Genomic DNA, 22,035 nt, shown 5'->3' on the forward strand with positions numbered 1-22,035 from the left:
ACACAAAGAACTAAACAAATTAAACTCCAGAGAATCAAACAATCCTATTAAAATAGAGTACAGAGCTAAACAAAAAATTCTCAACTAAAAAATATCCAATGGCTGAGAAGCACCTAAAGAAATGCTCAACATCCCTAGTCATCAGGGAAATGCAAATCAAAAAAACCCTGAAATTCCACCTCACACCAGTCAGAATGCCCAAGATAAAAAATGCAGATGACAGCAGATGGTGGTGAGGATTCGGAGAAAGAGGAACACTCCTCCACTGTTGGTGGGGTTGCAAACTGGTACAGCCACTCTGGAAATCAGTCTGGTGGTTCCTCAGAAAAGTGGAAATAGTACTACCTGAAGACCCAATTATTCCACTTCTGGGAATATACCCAAAAGAAACTCCAACATATAACAAGGACACATGCTCCACCATGTTCATAGCAACCTTATTTATACTAGCCAGAAGCTGGAAAGAACCCAGATGTTCTTCAAGAGAAGAATGGATACAGAAAGTGTGGCACATTTACATAATGGAGTACTACTCAGCTATTAGAAACAATGACTTCATAAAATTTCTAGGCAAATGGATGGAATTTGAAGCTACCATCCTGAGTGAGGTAACAGAGTCACAAAAGAACATTCATGGTATGCACTCACTGATAAGCAGATAGTAGCCCCAAAACATCGAAATACCCATGAAACAATTCACAGAACTCAGGAAGCTTGAAGAAAAGGAAGGACAGAAGTTGGATGTCTTAGTCCATCTTAGAAGAGAGAACAGAACATTCATGGGAGGAAATAAAAGAAAAAATAGAGGAGCAGGGATTGGAGAAAAAAAATCATCCAGAGACTGCCTCACCTGGGGACCCATCCCCTATACAGCCACTAAACCCAAGCACTATTGTTGTTGCCAAGTCATGCTTACGGGCAGGAACCTGATATGGATGCCTCCTCAGAGGCTCTGCCAGAGACATACTGATACAGAGGAGGATGCTTACAGCTAACCATCGGATTGAGCATGGGGACCTTAATGAAGGGGCTAGAGAAAGGACTGAAGGAGCTGAAAGGGTTTGAAACCCAATGGGAAGAACAAAATTATCAACTAACCAAACCCACCACAGCTCCCAGGGACTAAAACACCAATGAGTTCACATGGAGAGACCCATGACCCCATGTGCATATGCAGCAGAGGATGGCATTGTCTGACATCAGTGAGAGGAGAGGCCTTTGGTCCAGTGAAGTCTCTTTTTTCCAGTGTAGAGGAATGCCAAGGCACTGAGGTGGGAAAAGGTGGTTGGAAGAGGGAGGGAGCACCTTCATGGAGGCAATGGGAGGGGGAGAGCGGAGAGGATGGAATTAGGAGAAAGGGGATAACATCTGAAATGTAAATACAGAGAATATCCAATTTTTTTTAAAAAAAAAGGAAAAAGGATTCTGGAGGCCTGTGAAGGCTTGGTGTGTAGGGGAATGCTAGGACGTGGGGGGTTGGAGGGGGAGCAGGGACTGGGTGGAATGGGGGATTTTTGGAGGGGAAACTGGAAAGGGGGCAACATTTGAAATGTAAATAAACAAAATAAGTAATAAACAGACATCTTCCAGGGCCCTTCTGGGAGGAGACAGCCCAAAAGAGTGGAAACCTACATCATTTTCTGTTAGGGTCTTATTTTTTTCAGAAAAAAATAAAAACAGTCTTCTTTGTTTTTTTAAAAAAAGTTTCTGGAGCACATACCTATCTTCAAACCCACCTGTTCCCTTCTTTTTGAATGGCTATTTCCCCATTATATTTTTCTTTGGTTGATTTCTGTGAGCCCAGAAAAGGATGATCTCAACTTTTACTCAAGAGTTTCCTTACCTTCTTGTAGACTTTTCCTTTTTTTTTTTCCTTTTTCTTTTTTCAAACCCCAGTTCTTAAACTAACTGAACTGAATGCTTGGGTTGAAGATTAAAGGCGACAGTAAAAGGTTTCCAACTGTACCAAAACAAACTTTGGCAGGGAACCCAAATATGGGAGTGAGTCCTGGCGTTTCCAGCAGGGTCTGCCCCGTTGCACCTGCACTTCCTTGCGGCTTTTGTTTTGATGAACCCTTTGTTTTGTGCATGCACTACACTGTCTGGCACCAACAAACGCTGCCCTGAGCACCTCAGCCTCAGATCTGAGACTATTGGGGATTAGAAGTTACAGCCTATTGACTGTAAGTATGGAGGTTTCTATTCCTACATACATCAAAGGATAAACTTAAAGAATTTGATAAGTATTTGACCACCATTCCTCGGGTATCAAATTTTATCTTTAGAACTGTGTTCAAACTTCATGATTTTAAAATTTCGTTGTTTCAGTTGCTGACTTGAATTTTATTAGAAAATGGTAGCTTGAGTTTTGACTTGTGATTAAGACAGAATTTCCATTATTTCTGAAGTGGCCCTAAACATACTTTTGCCATTTTGAACTTTTAATTTATATAAAACAACAATTTCATCATTCATCATTTTAAACTCAAGATGTCAGTCAACTCAGAAAAAAAAATTAAGGTGTTATATATACTCAATTACTTTTCTTTTTCCCTCCCCCTACCCCTCCTTCCCCTTCCTCCTTCTCTCCCTCCTTTCCCCCCTCTCTCCCCCTCCCCCTCCCTCCTCTCATTCCTTCTCCCCCTCTCTCCCTCCCTCTCTCTCCCTCCTTCTCACACTCCTTACCCTCTCTTTCCTTCCCCTCTCTCTCCTTCCCTTCCTCCCTCCCTCCCTTCCTCCCTCCCTCCTTTCCTCCCCGTTCCTTCTTTTTTTCCTTAGTGCTGGGTCTCACCATATAAGCCTGGCTGTCCTGGCTCTCACTATTTAGATCAGGCTTAAACAACAAAGTTCCAGTTGACTCTGCCTGTCAAGTTCTGAGATCAAAGAAGAATACCAGGCTCACTACTTCTGGAAAAGGTTTATGTAAAAATAAAGGCTCATATCCATCTTTTGGTATGAATATCTGCTTTCATATTTAATAAACAGCAAAATTATCTGTACACCAAAAAATTGTTTTAGAATTATCTTTTCATGACTTACCATCAGTAAGTGTTTGGTCTGTATATCTATTTAATAGACTTCCAACCCAGAGTACCATAAAAAGTTTGACACTGGAACTGAGACCTTACTGGAAGAAGTTTAAGAAGCCCTGTAGGGAAGAATGCCATCAAGATGAGGGCAGGTGGGCTAAGAAGAGAGAGAGCCAAGTAAAGACACAAAAGGAACCTTGACATGTGACCTTGGAGGGTTTTAGAGGAGAGCATATAGTCTCCAACTTCAATTAATTTTTGAGTAGATACAAAATCGGAACCAAAGTTCTAGTGTGGAAGTGTGGCATTGTGGGGAGAAATTCCTAGGCCCTCTTAAAAAAGCAAATCTGAATTTATGTTCACTCTGACATATTCCTTTATGAGACGAACACAGTGAGGTTACTAAGAACGGGGTAAAATGAAAAGAGAAGATGAATTCTAGCTCAGCATTTGAAATGCTGTCTCATACCCCATAATAAGTGGTTTACATGTTAACTTAACCCATATAGAACACATCGGGAAAATGCGATTTCCTACTACGTGCTGGTAGCCCACAGCTTTTCTTCCTGCCCACCATTCCTGGATCATTTGGGTAGGTTCATAGCTCCAACCCATGTCTGCATTGCTCAAGCATATGATTACAGGAGGTGGTGATTTACAGAAAAAAAATGGTAATAGCTCTTTCAAAATGTTTGAATCATTAAAAAAGATAATTAGGAAGCTAATTCTTAGAAATGTTTATTCAAGGGAATTTATGCCTTCCCCCAGGAATGGTAGAGTTGACTGTGTTTTACACAGGAAAGAAGAAACACAAAAGCAAAGACAAAGACAAAGACAAAAACACAGAGAAGACAAGCCAAGGAAAGCCCTTTCAGAAGGACAGATCCTCTCACCCACTAAGGCTGTATTTCTCTGTCATGAACTCTAGACTACTCTGGCTTCCCTCACAATCTACTGCTGTAGCTTCCACCCTTTGCCAGGGACTTCCACCTGGGTTTGGTGTTGGGTTTTTCTACACACCTACACTGGGTCTGGGTGACCTCATGGCATAAAACTCCATCTATCTGTTCGTGTGACTAACCCAACAGAATCTCACTCTAGATCTCTCTAGTTCTAGCACCATCACCACCACCTTCTCACCGTGTGTCTAATAGTCATATATAAGGTGACAAATAGAAATCTCACATATCTATAGAAACCAATGGCTTCCTCCCACAGTCCAGCCAAGCCCATTCTTTGGCACTGGTTTTCCTCTGATGAAATTCAGCACTAGGCCCAACAGCTATGTTTTTCTGGTAACCCGGAACTGTGACATGAATTCTTCATTGTAAGACTGTGGGCTGCAAAGCTCGCCTGACCTTTCCAGCCCACGCTGTTCCATTTTTCTGCTCTGCCCATGTGGAGCTGTTTAACTTGATTGCTTTGGAGAGTACACGGGAATGTAATTTAGTAGTAGAGGACCTGGCTTGCAGGCACAAGGACCCCCAATTGGGTCCCCAGGATGGGAGCATAAAAGAGCATGGTGTCGATTTGTGATTCACTTTGTTTTGCTAAAAGAAAACACAAACAAATGAGCCTCAGTTGCAAGAGATACTTGAGACACACAAATAAAACGACCGGATTCCATGCACTAAATTTTCTTCTTCTTCAAAAGAAACTCTCTTCTCATCGTGTGCCATGACATGGTCTAACTACTCCTCCAGTAGAGTGAATAGCACAGATTTCGAAAAGGAGTCAGTATTTTAAGCAAAACAGGGTTTTCTCTCTCTAAGCGGCCGAATCTTCACCATGCCATGCCTTCAAGTCGTACACATACACCCACATTCGGTTTTGTGCACCGAGATTCATAGGATGGAACAAACAGTGGTGTCTTGTTACTAATGCTTGTCCCTGCTTGTTTTGAGCCTGTTTGAAAATTCAGCCATGTCTTTTATGTAGTCTAACCCTTTGCTGTCGATGATGGTCTGGACCATTTACGTTTTAAACACGGGATAAATTATCTGTCTGTTATTCCTCTTCTTTTGTACCTCCATATTTTTTCTCTGCTTGATTCCTGTACCCCATGATGGCTTTCACATTTAAACTGGTGTGGGACATGAATTTAAATTTCGTGATGCAAACAGCTCTGCCCTCACACCAGCCGACATCTCAGCTTCGCTGTGTTCTCTGTGTAATCACACCAGACTTGATTAGTATCAATCTGACTGCTGAAAACACGGGGAAAAGCTTGAATTTGTAAATGTTCTTTGAATATTCCACCAAGTAAAGAAGACAACAAAGACAGACGAAGGCAAAGGCTAGCAGAAATTAGCTTAACAAGGGGGAAAACTCCCATCTAAAAAGGCTGAGAAATTAGCTTCTCTTTCTCTGGTTGCCTTGCCTTCTTTCTTTGCAGACCGTCGAAGCTTAAGTTAAAGATGGCTCACGTAACACCTTTATCAACTATTACAGCCGAACACATTTACTACCTACCGTATTATATATATTCAATAGAGCAAAAGCTTCCTAACCATAACCTTGAATACCCTACCAAAGCATGCTAATCACACTGCCAATCACAGTAATAATAATAATTGGTTCAGTCCAGACTTCAGATTCGGTCATTTGATCTGTTCTTATTCCAGTGAATTAGAATTTCACCTCCCCAATCACTCTTTCCAGGAAATGCTGAGTCACCCATACTTCTCCTATGCCGTAAACTAAATATCCATGTTTCTTGGGTTCAAAGGATAAAATCTAATCCTTAGTAAGAAGGAATTCGGAGGTAGGATTCCTGAAAGATTAGGTCACAAGAATGACACACAAGAATGAGATTAGGGTGTATTCAGTGGCCAAGACTCTCTTTGTTCATGTGAGGACACAGTGAGAAGCTGCCCTGGAACAAGCTGGAAGTGAGTCCTCTGTGAGAAATACTGGTCTGCAGCTGGTGGCATGAGATGGGTCACCACTGTCAATCACCAGATCCCGCTGATTCTTGCCACCTAACGCTCTGCAGAGCACTCCACGTAATCAGGACTCCAGTCGCCCGCCGCCTTGCCGTTCCTGTCCTGATCTCCTCCAAATCATTTGAGCAAAACAGTTCGAGTAAGCTCGACTATCCCACTACCCGGGGTGTTTTCTGGGGTTCTGTTTCAGTCAGAAGAACTCCTCAAAGCCACTGTTTTTATCTGGGGTCCCCGAGCCGCTGCCTCCTGCTTATCTTGTAGACTCGCATCCCCCCTTCTCCTTGTGCTTCTCCTTAGGCTCTGGCTTTAGCCACAGGAGAGATTTTTAGGTTTCTGAAATGCAACATACCGTTTCTTTTCCTTATTTCCTCTCCTCCCTCTCTCTCGTTTCTTCCTTCCTTCCCTTTCTTTCCTTCTTTCTTTTTAAATACAGCGTAGAGAACTCATATATCTTGGTTTTGGTCTGGATAATAAATACTTATCACAACTTTCTGTCTGGCTAACTCTTTTTCAACTCTTGGGTCTGAGCTGCAATGTTACATTTACCCTTACACACAGACACACAGACACACAGACACACACACACACACAGACACACACACACAAAACCACACACACATACCAACAACACACACACTCACACAGACAGCACACACACTTACATATATACACACATAGCCACACACACCACACACACAGATAATACATACAAATTCACACACACCAACATACACGCAATCTCACATACCACATACACACCACACACACAGAAAACACACAAACACATGCTCACTTACACACACATACACACACACCCCACATACTCACACACAACGCACACTCACTCTCACACAGACACACGCACATACACAACCACACACACACATCATGTCTTCATATCTCTTCCTAATGCACCCAGACCTCACCTTTCCCAGCTGTCAACCTAGTTCTCAATGTCTCCCAGCTTCTAATCATTCCTTACTCTCTGCCCTTTTTCTTCCAACATGATGTTTTTACTGATTATCTGGATGCTTCCCATAATGTGCCCTGATCACATGCTTCCCTGTCTTTCCAGGTCCCCAGTCCTGTTACTTTCTCCCCACAGAAAGAAGTTAAGAAAAGAAGAATATAAAGAAAAGGCAGATCCATGAAGTGTTACCCACACACTCACTGGGGCGTGGTCGTCCCAGTGGCCAGCCCCTTAAAGAAACCTTGGGTTTTATTTCACTAATGAACTCATTTCATTATCCAGTTCTGTACTAACTATGGTGTTGCTACGGTCTCCCAGCAGAGGGCGCCAGAGGAACATTGTAAGGGAAAGGAGGCTTTTGCTCTGTCCAATACCGGCAGGGTAGGCCCGGAGTCTGGGTATGTGATGATCAGAAGGTACTTTGTTCCAGCCATGTGCTAGCATATGCTGCCTCTCTGGGACCCTGCAGTTTGAGCAGAGCCTGAAGCCGCCTGTCTGTGAGCCTAGCAATATGGCTGAACTTGCGCAGGTCTGTGCACTCTGATGCCTGACTTTCCTGCTTACATCCCTCTTCTCCGAGGGTTGTCTCCTTAACAGTACTTCTCTGACAGGGGCTTCGCGACAAGGGCTTCTCATGTTCCAGGTCCTTTCAGCCACACAAGAATTCTCACATCTATGGTATAACTATGTACCAACCACCCACTGAGGTTTTCTGCTTTGTGGGGCCCCCCAAAAGTCGCCTCCTGCTAGCACTGGGGTAATAAACTGCTCTAGTCTGGCAAACCAGTGAGCTACAGGCTGCCCAGTTGATTAATTTTATTTTTTTTCCCTCGAACCCCAGATTTGGAGAGGAGACGGGCCCCTTCTGAGTTTGTCCTTCATGGGATATGCCTTCTTTGAAAAATACTCAGTTTTCTTATATCCCATAATTGTTTTTCTCCCCATTTAGCGGCTGTATGGCAGAGGGCTGGGTGGTTGTACTTCTTGATGACAACAGACTGCTATAACCTTCCTCTCCCTATATAGCTTTATATCTAATACTGACCACAATTACACATTGATGTGTGGATTTGTTTTCTTACGTTGGCTTCTTCCATGGAACTATAAACTCAAACAGGGCAGGCACTGTGTCTGTTTCACCTTCTTCTGGGTGCTTACGTAACGTGTTCCATATAAAAAGCACTAACAGACACTTGTTGCGTGAATGACTTCTGAATGGGTGAGTTCATTTTCTGCTAATTTATCCCGTTATGGCCATGGACGCTTCATTAACTCTCCTCAAGCACTGTGTGCGGACACAACGTGCTCTGGAATGTGTCGCTCTACAGCACATGTGCTTTGGGCTCTTTAGAACTGGACTAAAGTTACACTTTTGTACTTTAGCTACATGAAAGACTAATACAGCAATGATATTCACAACCACACTCTTCATGTCAGCTTTTCTTCCCCGTGTGTTAATCACAAGGTCCACATCCTTCCCTCCTACACAGAAGACTAGTAGCAGATAAAAGTATGTCAAATTTAAATACATTTACTACCGTAGTTTATAATTCCCATATACCTTCCACTTCAGCCCTCGTGCCTTCCAAATACGATGCCAGAAGCTTGGTGGGTAATAGAAGTAAGTAGGGAAGGAAATGAAGACTAGTTGGAATTAGGCTACACTGTGTAGCATATTCTTTTGAATGCACTTAATTCAAAGTGTCCACGGGAGCCAAACACAGCACCCAGGTCCAGACCTAGAAAACTCAGATGAAAAATACTGGGACCAGTCTGAATCTCAGCCATCAAAGATCTTACAACAAGAGATGCGTGACTCAGCAGTGTTTCTCATTTTATTTGGTTGAAGAAGAACATTAAAAACAAACATGCACCACAAGCCTTATTTCATAATTGGAGACAGAAGTTACCAGTGCAGGGAAAAATGGTCAACTTCCGGGTTACAATCTCCAGAGGCCAGTGTGCAAACACAATTAGTTGATTTCTTTTCTTTTTTCTCTCTTTTCTTCTCTCCCTCTCTCTCTCTTGTTCATTGTCTATTGATTAGTTTGTGAGACATTTGATTGTGATATTTACTCACAATCAAGTGTCTCAAATATTAAAAATTAGAATTTTCTTTAAACATTTAAAAAGAAAAAAACCCCATCAAATTATCAGGGCTGCACTCTTGCCTATTCAGGAGGTCAGAGAAAAAAGAGCATGAGACTGAGGCACAGCTCAGCGCCTCCCTAGGCTTCTGATACATGAATTACATGTTTCCACAGACTAGAAACTATGTCAGATGTTTCCACAATGTTTTCTAGATTGAGAACTTCCTGTCTGCTTTACTTCAATACTCAAGAGAATAGAAACCGAGGACAGATAGCAATTTCTCCTCCTGTTTAGAGAAAATCCTCTTTTCCTGCACTGGAGGGAGACAAAGTTTCTCAAAGGAGCTGTCTGCTTGACTTGCACTTGACCGTGTTCCACAAGTAAGTGGCTCATAATGCTGGCCCACATAAGGGAACATAAATTACAATAACTCAACAGGAGAACATCTTCACCTTCACAACGCACTGGCTCCCTTATTGTCATTTTATTTTCAGGAAGAAATTAAGTTTGTTTCTACATGCACACAAGTACATGTGTATATATACACACACACTAACACACACACACACACACACACACACACACACAGACATATACACACAAGAAATGCAAAATAAAGACAGAGCAAAAAATAAGATGTGTCACGAATGAGATAAATAGCCAAAATTCTTGTTTTGAACCCTGATTAGAGGTGGGTTGGGAATGTCCCTGGAGTAAAGCCAACAGATCCACAGGCTACAGGATGCCTACAGGGTGCACAGCACATCCTTTGCTGAATGGGAAACTCCATGTGCTTCTTGTGACACGAGTTGATTTAGCTCCCGACAGCCTTTGAAAATATTGCACGAGAGGTTGGGAAGTCGGAGTTTTACGTGGAACCTGTGTGGTTGTTGTTAAGCACACTGTTACAATTGCTTAACAAAATCAGGCACTAGATTAAATCTGAGCAAACATACATGATAGCAAACTGTGTTTAGACTCATCTAAAGAAGATCTCTCCAAGTGCATGAGTCCATCAGCCCAGACTTCACTCAGTCACTAGTCTTAGCGTAGGATTGGGGTCACTCCCTAGGGGACCCCAGCCTTTCCCGGGGAGTTAGGCATTACTGTTCTCACAAAATCTGGAAAGCTGAATAAGTATTCCTGGTGACTTGCTCAGCTCTCTGCCTCAAAGCCACAACAGCAGGGATTCCTGCCAACCACGGCACACTGTGGCCAGAAGAGCTACGTTCAGTCATCTACGTTTATTTACGAATGCTGCCAGAAACTTAGTTTTGTTCTTATTTTCTTTATAGCGTAAGGAAATGGTCATGTGGGTTCAAAACCAAAGTAAACAGCAAGAAGAATATGCCATGATTTATGCAGCAGAAGAGAGCATAAATTACAACTCTGGCTCTTGAAAGAACAATTCCTGGTCAGTCAAATGGCAAAGCACTGTTTCCAGAGTCCTGCAGGGTACGGTCTGGAAGGGTCACTCTTGGATGTGGGATAGTCCAAGGAGGTTTTACCTCCCAAAGTCTTTCATTCTCACCCACATCACCGTAACGTCCTCACACTTTACCTTTCTGTGTTTGTAATAGAGAAGAAAGCCGTCATGTTTCAGCACAAACCACCTCTTCCTCCAGCCCTTCACAAAGCCCGAGTGAGTCCTCTTGTGCAGGTAACCACGGCAGGTGGGCCACGGGGTATTGGGACAGCGGCTGATGTCGGATCCCACAACCATGGTCAGGATGTCTGGACCTACAGGCATGAATTTGGGAGAGTTCAGGAACTTGGCAGTTTATGATCTTCTGGAGGGGCAGAGACTATGAAGACATAGTGATCCGAATGTGAAACAATTTAAAAACAGACAGACAGGATCCGACCATTGGTTTAAACTAGATCCCTTTGACTTTCAAACCTGTGTGTGTGTAAGGAAAGTAAGAACTGAACAGTTATTTCTCTATATCTATCTGTGGTGGAGCTTCTCTGTGTCTCAGGTTTCCTGGACAGTATAAAACTCCTTCATCATAACCACGATGTCAGTCTGAGTGACATGACTAGTTGTAATATCAAGCCAGTTCCTGAAGCATCTTGATTTATTTCCGAAGAAGCATATGGAATATGGAAGAAGAGGCTTCGCCCTTCTATTTCTCTTTCATCTGCAAGAATTATCCTCCTTGATCTAAGTCACTACTTATGTCTTTTGCTGAAACTGTTCCTCATCCAAATCCTTGATCTGGGAAACAGGAGGTCTGGAGGGTCCTAGGTCTGGCCCTTTTCCTTTCCCAGGTTAAGTCAAGTCTTCACCTGAGCTTCCAGTTACCGTCTTCCTTGGGCATGTCTTCTTTGCTGGACTATAGAATACAGCATTGGAATTGTCTCTGTCCCTGTTACTACGAGGTCGCTGCCTACCACTGTGTTTGGTTGCTGTTAGCCTGGGTAACACACACCTACCTTTTGATGCCTAAAGACAGCAGTTGGAATGCCACACAGACAGACAGCAACCCTGACGCGCTCTGAAGACTGCAAATGGGGTATGACTTCATTTACAATTCCTCTGAGAGAGAGGCCACATCCCTAAAGGAGGACATTTGGCCTTGGTAGTGCTGGCTTCATCATGGTGGCTGACATTGAGATTACCGATCTGTTTAGAACTGTGTATGGAAATGGGGGTCAGCAAGGAGACTCATCTTCTATAACTGACAAGCTCCAACCCAGGAGATCATTCCTGGCTGAGCCACATGGCCCTGAAAATAAAGATTTGTCCCAGAAAGGCTGACACGGTCTTAACTTTGGCAGCTCACAAAGTACCTTGGTAATTAAATAACTCTCAGTATGTCAAGCTAATTCTTCATTGCCATGTAAATACATTTTAATTTATTGAACTGCCCTTAAGCTCCTGTCAAAAACACATCCAGAAAAATTAGAAGGAGTGCTCCAGATTGACCGGCAACCCACAAATGTCTTTGTCTTTGGACTAGAGTTCCCAAAGAGCTGCACTCCTGGACGAATGCGTGCAGTTGACACATCTGCCAGTTTATTTATGGAGTGCAGCAGTGGCTGCCCCTGAGGTCATTTTCCTCTTGCTTACACAGACTGCATGCTAGTTTGTCTGGTACTGATCAGAGTAAGCTTGCTCTTCAGTCTGGTCATAAACATAACTTGGTGCACCATGAAAAATCCTCTCTGGGGCAAGGATGCAGCTGGTTCTCTGCCGCACGCTTTCATCATGAGAGGACCGACCGTTGCTCATACCCAGAGTGAGGACAGGAGCCTGATGCACGGGGAGATGCTGAGCTCCCAACAGCTGCCGGGAGACGGTGATTTTATATTCAACGCCACAAGCTACTTGGGGGCCCAGAGGATTCGGGCTTGACATTCACAGAAGGCTTGAAGGAGAGTTTAGGCTTTTGATATTCCGTTTTCCATAATATCTGTAGCCATTGTACTAAATGCATTAAGGGAACTAAAGATTCAAGGGTCAACATTTGAAACCTCCTGTGGTCATTCACTTTCTAAGCCTAACACTAGGAATGTCTTGATTTGATAGTTAACAAACATCAGCCAGCGTTTCGTTGAATTCTGTGCCTTCATTCAGCATGAGCATAGCATTCTGTATTTACAGCAAATTCTCAGACGATGTTCAAACACAACTTCAGTTGCAGGTTTCCAGGCAACTCCTGTTTCCAGGAGGCCCTGCTGCTAGGCCTTTGCCACCGACTACAACATTTCTTCCTTACTTTGACTATGGTTTAGTTATCTTTGACCAAATTTACCTTTTAACCCTAACATATCTCCTTAAAACATAAGAAAGAAAGAAAACAAAACCATTAGTTTCTTCCCTCCCTATTACAACTGCTTATGAATTTTCTGACCCCAGGATGAAAATATGTAACCGTCGCTTTTATCTAGCGGACACTATGCTCGCTTCGAGTCATACCTGTGAAGAATGCAGACAGGTGACTGTCTACAGCCTGGAGTGAAAGACTCAGCAAATGTGTCAGATTTATAAGATCAAGGAGTTTTTAAACCATCTCTTTACCCACCCCAGCTCTTTAGGGACAAAGTCCTTCAAAACAAAAGCTCCCCAGAAATCTCTTCTTTCCTCACATGTTGGCCCATGTTTGGAAGTGTAGTATTTGGTGAGGTTATTGACAGCTACAGGGAACAGAAAAATAATTTCTTTTTCTAATTCACACTCTCTCCTTGGCTCACTGTCCTATTATGCCACCAATCTTAAACTGTGTCAGAGTCGCACCTCCGCTGTCAGACAAACTCTACCACCCTTGCAAGTGACAAGGAGAAATGTGCAAGACGTGTTCTGTCCCCGAGGGCTCGCGCCAGGGGCTGCAGCTGAGAACCTGGCCTCCAGGGGAGCTTGCGTGTTTGCTTTTCCTAAAGCCTGTACTTAGAAGAAAGGTCCCCATGGAGCAAACGTATGCCTGCTCACTGAGCTTCCGTGTGTTCTTTTACAATCTATATTGGTGATTAAATATGACCATCCTATCCTGTGTATGTCATATCGGAGACTGCCAACTATCAGCCCTGTAAAGAGCCAAAACCAATATTGTATGAGGGCAAATCTGACTCAATAAAGACTGAGCAGAATGTGGGACTTAATGCCAGCACCGATGGCTGAGGGCAAGCAAGAGAATCCCAAACTGAAGGCCTGTTAGGTATAATGAGAATTTGCCTCAAAAAGGCATATAAGCAAACAAAGCCCTAAAGAGGCACAGATAGTGTTGTCAGTTTTGATATGATGCCAAGTGCCTTTCAAAACTCAGCTTTGGTGCCCTTGTCAAAAGAATGAAGTGAACTTGTACAGATGCCCACATCAGGATTTGTGCCAAGGTCCATCCGGTATGTCCTACAGACCCAGTGTTTCTCAGCAACCCGGTTTGCTTTGCTCAACTTGCTTTCACCACCATTGCCTGTGCATTTCATAACAGTGCTCTGGCCACAGTTCTGCTTGGTAGGTTCCATCCACGGGGCATCTTCTGTTGCTGCTAAATCAAGGGCAGAGCGCCCGTCATAACGCTTTGGTCACGCCCCAGGACTGTCTTTGGAGGTGTGATTTCCTGCTTTGCTTTTATTCTTTCTTCAAGTGCAGTAATTTATTTAATTTATTTTGTTTTCATGCTAGGTTTCACAAATTAATCTTGGTATAGAGAGGAGGGCCACCATATTTTCTTGCGTACGTCTGTTTTCTTACTTTACGTAAGTGACGTCATGTCTCTTTGCTGTATGCCTGCCTGGCTCTTTCTCCATCCCCCACTTTATTTATTCTTGTCCTTTCCATTTTTTCAACTTGAAATCATTCTTTAAAAAAAAAAATCTAACTGTGATGCTTCAAAGTGAATAGAAATGCAGAGCCTGCATGCATTACAACATGGTTTACACATTCCCCTAGTGATGTTTGCCCAGGCTGACTCTAATTCCTTTCTACCACATAAAACACAAATGCCCTTGGATTTGTCCCTCAAGTAGTTTTGGGGTTTATCTGTCATGAAGTCCAACTGCTAGGACCTAAGATTTATTAGGTACTTCACTAGGAAGCACCGATGGCTCTCTAAACTCCCATATCCCAGTAAGTGTACAGAGTCTCATTTTCTTACCGTTACGCCCCTGTCAAAGCTGGGATGTGACACTTTAAAATAATACGGAAACTAAAACATCATCTTGTTGACAATTTACATTGGTTTTTGATTAGTGGCAAAGCCGGTCCATAGTTTCTTTTAATGACACTGATTTTAACTTAAAAATTGAGACTGGATACAACTGCAATCCACCATTGTATATAGAATATATACATCTTCGTCAAAGTTTTGATGAATAGTTGAGTATTTTTGAGCTTTCTTGTCCTTTGCAGATCCCTAGTCTATTCTATGTTCCTACAAAATAACTGCATTCTTATATGCTACTATGAGTTCGGAATATACCTTCATGTCTAATACAAGTGTTCTTTCAATATCTTGCTCTATTTGAAAATAATGTCTCTTTTAAAAACTACATTTGCTTTTCTGCGTGTTTGTAGGTAAGTTTTCCAAACTACCCATCAATTTTAATGACATTTTATGGTGATATTATAAATTTTAGAGTGATTTTTGGGAGAATTAAGACATTTTCATTTTTAACCTATGAATGCATAAAAATTGTGTTTATTTCCAGGCATTTAGTTCCCCCATCTTACAGGATTGAGCTTAAAAGCTTTGAACAAGGCACACAGCATTTTACAGTGAGCTATTTATCTCTCCTAGATCTTGTATGGACCTCAAATCTTATTTTTCCATAAAGTTCTTCAGTCTTTGAGAGATTAATTCTAAACACATTAAATTTTTGTTGCTATTATAACCATGTGAAATGCCCCCCAATTATTTCTTGTTGTTAGCACAGGTATATACTGCTAATTTTTAAATAGTTATTTTATTTTGAGATTACAAATACATCGTGTCCTCCTTCCCTTTCATCCCTCCAATCCATCCCATATATCCCTTTTTTCTCTCTTTTTAAAGTCATGGCTTCAATTTTCATAATTTTTGTTGAATGAATATATACAGAACTTGCCCAGTCCCTGTGTGTATGTTTTAGGGCTGCCCATAGATAACCATTTTGTATAGGAGATCTTAGTTTGCTGAGTCCTTCTCCTTTAGTTATAAGTTTTGGCCAGCAATAGTCACATTCAGTAAGAATGATTCTGTTTCTTCCTAGAATGAATACTACTGTTTCTCTTGCTTGCATTATATTGGCTTGGCCAGGACATTCCTGATTCTGATGAGCAGGCTTGTTACAAGTAGCATTGCTTTTGTCAATTGCAAAAGAAGTATTTCCAAGGTTTCTCTGTTAACTTTTTTTTTTTTTTTTTTTTTTTTTTTTGGTCATGTGCCTGTGCTTTTCTGTTTTAATTGTTTTGGATTTTTGGTTATATTATGGTTTAAAACTTAAATGTTCGTCGAAATCTTGTATATTAAAAGGTGAGTTGTCACCCTCTGGCACTGTTGGGAGGTGGACAACCTTAGGAACTAGGTCTCAATGCAAGGAAGTTAGTTTATTGATGGTGGATCTTTGAGACATTACTGAGACTGCAGGCCTTTTTTCTCTGTGTGTAGCCTTCAGGCTATGAGAGAGTAAGCGTCACCCTTTAGCCCATTTTACTGACATGACAGATACCTCCAAAATTCAAAGCATCAAGAACAAATAACCTTGGACTGAAGCCATGTGTCACAATAAAGTTTTCTTCTTGTAGACTTGCTATCTAAAATATTTTTGTCATAGCAATAAAAAGATATATAAGTAGCATTTATTAGGAAATTGCTATTTTTTCTATATTTGGAATATTGAAATTATACAACTGCATTGATCTTCATTAAGGAATTCTTTGGTTCAATATATGACTGATACAATCAATAGGGACTTTAAAATGATTTCTTTACACCTATTCTATGCTAAACATGAAGCTATTTTGCTTTATATTTCCCTTTCCTCTTCTTCTTTTTCTTCTTCTTCTCCTTCTTCTTTTATTTTTTTCCCCTTTTTTACCAACCAGTCTCTTACTCCCTTCTGGTTGGTCCTCTGACTGGTCCTCATCCCATACCTTCTCCCCCTCCCCCAGTCTCCAAGAGGATTTCCCCAGCCTCCACTCCCACCCCATCAGACATTCCAACTCCCTGGGGACTCAAGTCTCTAGACATGAGTACATATCCACAAAAGTGTACACCTCAGCAGAAACAAATACATGTATGCACACACACACACACACACACTCACTCACGCATGCACGTTCGTGCCCACACACTCGTGCGCCAAATTTTCCTTTCCATATTTTTTTTCTCCTAGGCATTCTTAAGATAGTTTATTATTCTTCTGTTTTTGTCCTTGGCATTTAACTGTTTTTATGTCTGCCTGACTTTTTCTTCCCTCTCTCCTTCCTTCCTTCCTCTCTCTCTCCCCCTCCTTCCCTCTCTTCCTCTCTCCCTCCCTCCCTCCTTCCTTCCTTCCCTTCCTTCCTCTCATCTCACTTTCTCTTTGACACTTTCTGTGAGCATTTACACAGTAGTTTGGACTACCTAAGTTATTTTCATTGAGTTTATTTTATTATTCTGTTCACATACTACTTTTTTCAACATCTGTCTTCCTTATACTAAGCGCTGACAACAGGCTCTTCTTTATAACTGCTTTTCTGTTTCATATCCTACAAATGTCCTCCTTGACCAACTCAATGATGTATATTGATTTTATTTTGCATTTTCAGTGCCTGTTCTCTCAGATGTATTTGTTCTCCCTTGCTTATTTCAGATTGTTCATGCACTGACACCCTTTCCTCTCACTGTTTAGTAGATTCCTTATTATTTTTTTAACCAGGTATCACCTATTGTTTTGTGATTATTGAAAATAATTTTGGAGAGTTTGCACTGCAGGAAGTTTAAACCTGCAATCGACCCTCTCTGACAACCCTGCCCGGCCCTGGGGAGCGGGACAGTGCTCTTCAGGGTACTGGACCTCTTAGGGTGCTATCTTGGTCCAGCTGCTGTGTTTGTCCTGTTTGCCTTCATGGCAAGTGATCAAGAATCTCAGAAAATCTCTTGATTATTCTACCGGAGATTTCACTGTTTCTGAATTAAAAGCTGTGCCATATGCAGTTACCCCTAAGTATGAGCAGGAGATCACCTGTGAATATGGACTGACCTATGCCTTCATACAGGTTGGCGAATCTCAATGACTGTCCGTAACAGGTGCTGTGAATTTTCTAGTATTCAGTGGAACTGAGGTAGAACAAGGCTTGCTCGGAATCCATGAATGACAAAGTCAATAGTAAATGCTTCCCCCAGCTGTCTGGTATTTACTGTAATTCTCACCCTTGCAAAAATACAAGCATGATGTCATCATTTTCTTTCTCTTTCTATGTTGTTCTTTAATATCTCAGATGCACATTTTTGGTCTGCTTCAAAGGTGTCTGTAGTGTTGAATTTGGGGGCTGGCAAAGACAAGGGATCATAGTCCTTTTAAGAGAGGGAGGTTAAAGTTGAACCCAAATGATAATAAAGTTATTACTCATCTTCTGGGTCACTTCCAAGAGCACGCAGCTCAAGCTAAGATGTTGAAGTCACTTTTCTACAACTGTCATTGTCATTTCACCATTTTATCCAAAGCCAGAAACTCCTCCAGCCAAGGTTTAGAGATGGTCTCTGTTTGCTTTTAACTTCCGAATGAGGATTAAGTCTTATAAACAACATTAAGCTTCTTGAAGCAAAATAAAAAACACTAGGAGCAAAAGTATTGCTAAAATACTAGTTGACACAGAAAATAAAATAACAAGGAATTGTCTTTGAGAACAGTTAAGAAAAATAATGAATAACGTTGCCTTACTGTTTTAGATTATCAAATTATTCATGTAATCATGAGCATAAACCCCACATTCTTAAACTGTTTCACAAAGGATAAACATCAGGGTAAGACCTATGAGAGTTGTTGCTCATCCTACCTGATAAAGACCTTGCATTCCTGGCATACCCAATATACATCTTACAGAGCATAAAATACAAAGCCAAACTCTACCTGGAAACAATTCAGAATGGTTAAGTAGAATGCATTCGTTGGTGGTTTTCAAATGTTAGTCTGTACCAGAGAACTCTTGGCTCTTGCTAAGTCCACAGCTTGAAAGAAGGCAAGCGACCCTTATCAGAGCACCAGTGGCGTATTCCAAATGCACACTTTAAATACCATCTCATTGTCTAATAACCCTTCAGGGTATCACAGCGTCCATACAACCTTCAGGAATTCTGGAAGAAGATACCATATCACATAATCCCGTGATAGAACTCAACATTTTCTAGTCAAATCTGTTTTTCTGTGAGACTTTAAGGACTTATCAAAAGGTACCAAAGAAAGTTATTTGTCAGAGAGAACAGTGACATCAGTCTGTCCACACATTTACTGTGAATGGATTCAACGGTGTGGAGAATATGTTATCTCTAATCCTGTGGTGGTTTAACTGTTTGGAAACTGCTTGGCACACAGGCCTCAGGTGGTCCTAACAGAATTTCTAAAAGCTTCAGAACTGGGATGTGTGTCTTTGTCTGTCTGTCTGTCTGTCTGTCTCTCTCTCTCTCTCTCTCTCTCTCTCTCTCTCTCTCTCTCACACACACACACACACACACAGACAGACACACACAGACACACACACATAGAGACACATACACATCTATGCCATACTAAAATCCTAAGATTTTGTTTACCTCCACAAACATTTTGCAAGGAAATGGAAATAAGGGAAGGAACATATGTAAAAAGAAATGAAATGAAACTGTAAATGAATTCTTATAATGACGATATATATATATTTTTTTAATTAAAGAAATGTCTTGGAAATGGAGTGTATTTTGCTTACTGAGTTTTCCGGTTTCACTCTGTGGGCGACGATGCCTTTGTAGAAGTGAGAATGAAATACTAGGGTACAGTATCACGTTGATAAAGGCTCCCCTCTCTACCTACCTCCTTCTCACCTTGAGCTGCCTTTGTATGGAGCTCTCCACATCTGGGTGAACTCTGCAGTTTGTAACTGGCCCACCTACCTTTCTTTGCAAGGTGCACAGCTTCCGCGTGCTCAACACTGGTGACCTCAGTGCCATTGACAGACAGCACCACGTCTCCAATTTGGAGTCCAGCCTCCTCAGCAGCGCTGTCTGTAAGTAGACAGATGACAAAGGTCTCCTTAACAGAGGGTCCCACACTGAGTGTCTGTCCTGCTGTTCGTATTTTTTAAAGGACTTTTTCTATGGGGCCTTTCCTTCCAACATTAGACAATTGCTTATGTCATTAATAAGAAAGAAAGGGTTCTCCTCCAGGCCTCCCTTTCATTTCTAGGACTTAAACATTCAGCCAGGCATTTGAGAGGCGCCTTTGCAATACAATGGCCAAGCTGCTCTGAAACTCAATCTATTCATCCATGAGGAGGTCTAACTATTGCTTCTCCTTCCCTGTTGCTGGGAGGCCTCTTTGTAACTCTGAGAAAAATCACTTAACCTCAATATCTTCATCTCTAAGAAGGGGGCTGGGGCAGAGCCTCTCCACAGGCCTGTTCAGGAACAAGTAATTGAAATACTTATGAAGTTGTGGCAAAACCAGATCAGGGAGTAGTAGGGGGTGGGGTTGAGGAAAGGAGCAGTGTCTGAGTTGCTTTCACTTGAATTGTTTAGGCTCCTCTTTGAATCTTTTCAGATAGGAAATTGAAAACAGCCTCAGGTATGGAATTGAGCTGAAAAGGGTGGAGGCCCTTTGGGGGGATGGGCACTTTGTCCCTTGGATTTCATCACTTTCACTTCTGCAACAGCTGTCTATATCAATATGCTATTTTAAGGTTAATTCATTTTTAAATATATGGTCTCCCTATATTTGACTAAAATTCTCCTTACAGCAAGTAGTTTTGATCCACTTTTTCTGTCTTCATTTAGTTAAAACCCACTTCCTCTCTCTTTTCTGCACATGCTGAGCATCTCTGTGCTGTTCACGGGCTCACAGAGAAACACGAGCCACAGAAAGTTTTAATATGGAGCCGGTCACCCACCTCCTCAGAGGATATTGATTTTAAATATTACCTTTACATGTTAATTGTGTTTTATTATTCTTTATGCATAAGAGTGCTTTGCCTGCATGTATGTCTGTACAGTGAGTGGCTGTCTGGTGTCTGCAGAGAGCAGAAGAGAAAGTCACCTCCCCTAGAACCGGAGACACAGATGGTTGTGACCACCATGGTTGCTGGGAATCAAAACAATATTGTGTGGAAGATCAGCCAGTGCTCTTAAACCTCGAGCCCTATCTCTAGAACCAAAGAATATTAATTTATGTCGTTTTTATTTTTATCTTTTGGTTCATTGAGATAGGATTTCCCTGTGTATCCCTGACTTCCTGGAACTTTCCCTGTAGATCAAACTGGCCTCGAACTCACAAAGGTCTGCCTCTGGGGTATTGGGACTGAGGTATGAGTCACAATGGCTGACCAAGAATCTTAGTTTTAAAATGTGACTCAGTTGCTGAGGGCACCATAACTAATAAGCTACATCTCATTCAATTCAGAAAGGGGAAGAAGTGATCCCTGATAGTCCTGTTTAGTTATACACTATTCATTACATCTCATGGTACATAATTGATTGATTTGAATCAGTTGCAATTGTTCCATTGCCTAAAAGGGCTCAGAAAATTTTTTTATGGCATTACAAAATAACAACATAGATCCAGTGACATTTCTTACTATTTTCTATATTTCTCATAATACCAGCCATTGTCTTAAAGGTTAACAGTCACTCAACAAATAGATATTGAATGGCTAAATGAAGCACTCCAAATTATACGCTATAGTTCTTCTTCTCAAGGACCTTCAATTCTTCTGGCAAAGAAAGAACAGAACAGAAAAGGCGATTCAGGTGATAAATATAAGACAAATTACAGAAAGAAGATTATATATTGTGATTGTGGAGAAAGGAATTCTCACTCCAATTCATGGTGATAATAAAATGACTTTCAGGAAAAGGACAATATTAATTGATAGCGATGATTCTGGTCTTAATGAGTCAGTGAATTCTGTCTCATAATGAGTGTCAGGGACGACAGAGTGGTGGAGGCTGCTAGTTCTATATAAACCTAACTCTTCTGCTGTCTGGGCTCACAGTTGGTCAGTCTTTCTCAGATTCCTGTGCATCTGGGCCTACAATACGAAGAAGGCCTAGCCACTGAAATGTGACCAGAAGTGGGTTCCTAGACCCTAAACACACAGAAAAGCCACCCTTTCCTTCTCTCTTTTTCCATTTGTCTAGAAAGCACAGTGACTTCAGAGTCCTAGGGGATGATAGATTTATAACGAAAGATAAAACCCAGATCATGAAACATTATCTGGGACAAAACTCTCTCCAAAGAACATCCACTTTCGGCTACTACCATGTCTAATGACCTTTTGTTTCGTTTGTCTTGAGTCATGCTTATTTTTTTTTTTTTTTTTGTTGCCAAGTTAACATAATTTCAAAACACT

The 22,035-nt window shown here is 41.6% G+C and overlaps 1 protein-coding gene across 1 annotated transcript in view; it reads right to left on the minus strand.

Annotated features, from left to right (window-relative positions):
• Positions 1-22,035, minus strand: part of LOC308433274 (uncharacterized protein) — a gene marked incomplete at both ends in the record, with an annotated part of 98,562 nt that overhangs the window by 38,679 nt on the left and 37,848 nt on the right. The window contains 2 exons of the mRNA XM_080933274.1: positions 10,597-10,775; positions 19,586-19,696. Of these exons, the coding sequence (XP_080789400.1) occupies positions 10,597-10,775; positions 19,586-19,696 (290 nt within the window). The remainder of the gene's footprint in view (positions 1-10,596; positions 10,776-19,585; positions 19,697-22,035) is intronic.

This window comes from Micromys minutus (assembly GCF_963924665.1).
Source record: "Micromys minutus genome assembly, chromosome: 19".
Lineage (NCBI taxonomy): Eukaryota > Metazoa > Chordata > Mammalia > Rodentia > Muridae > Micromys > Micromys minutus.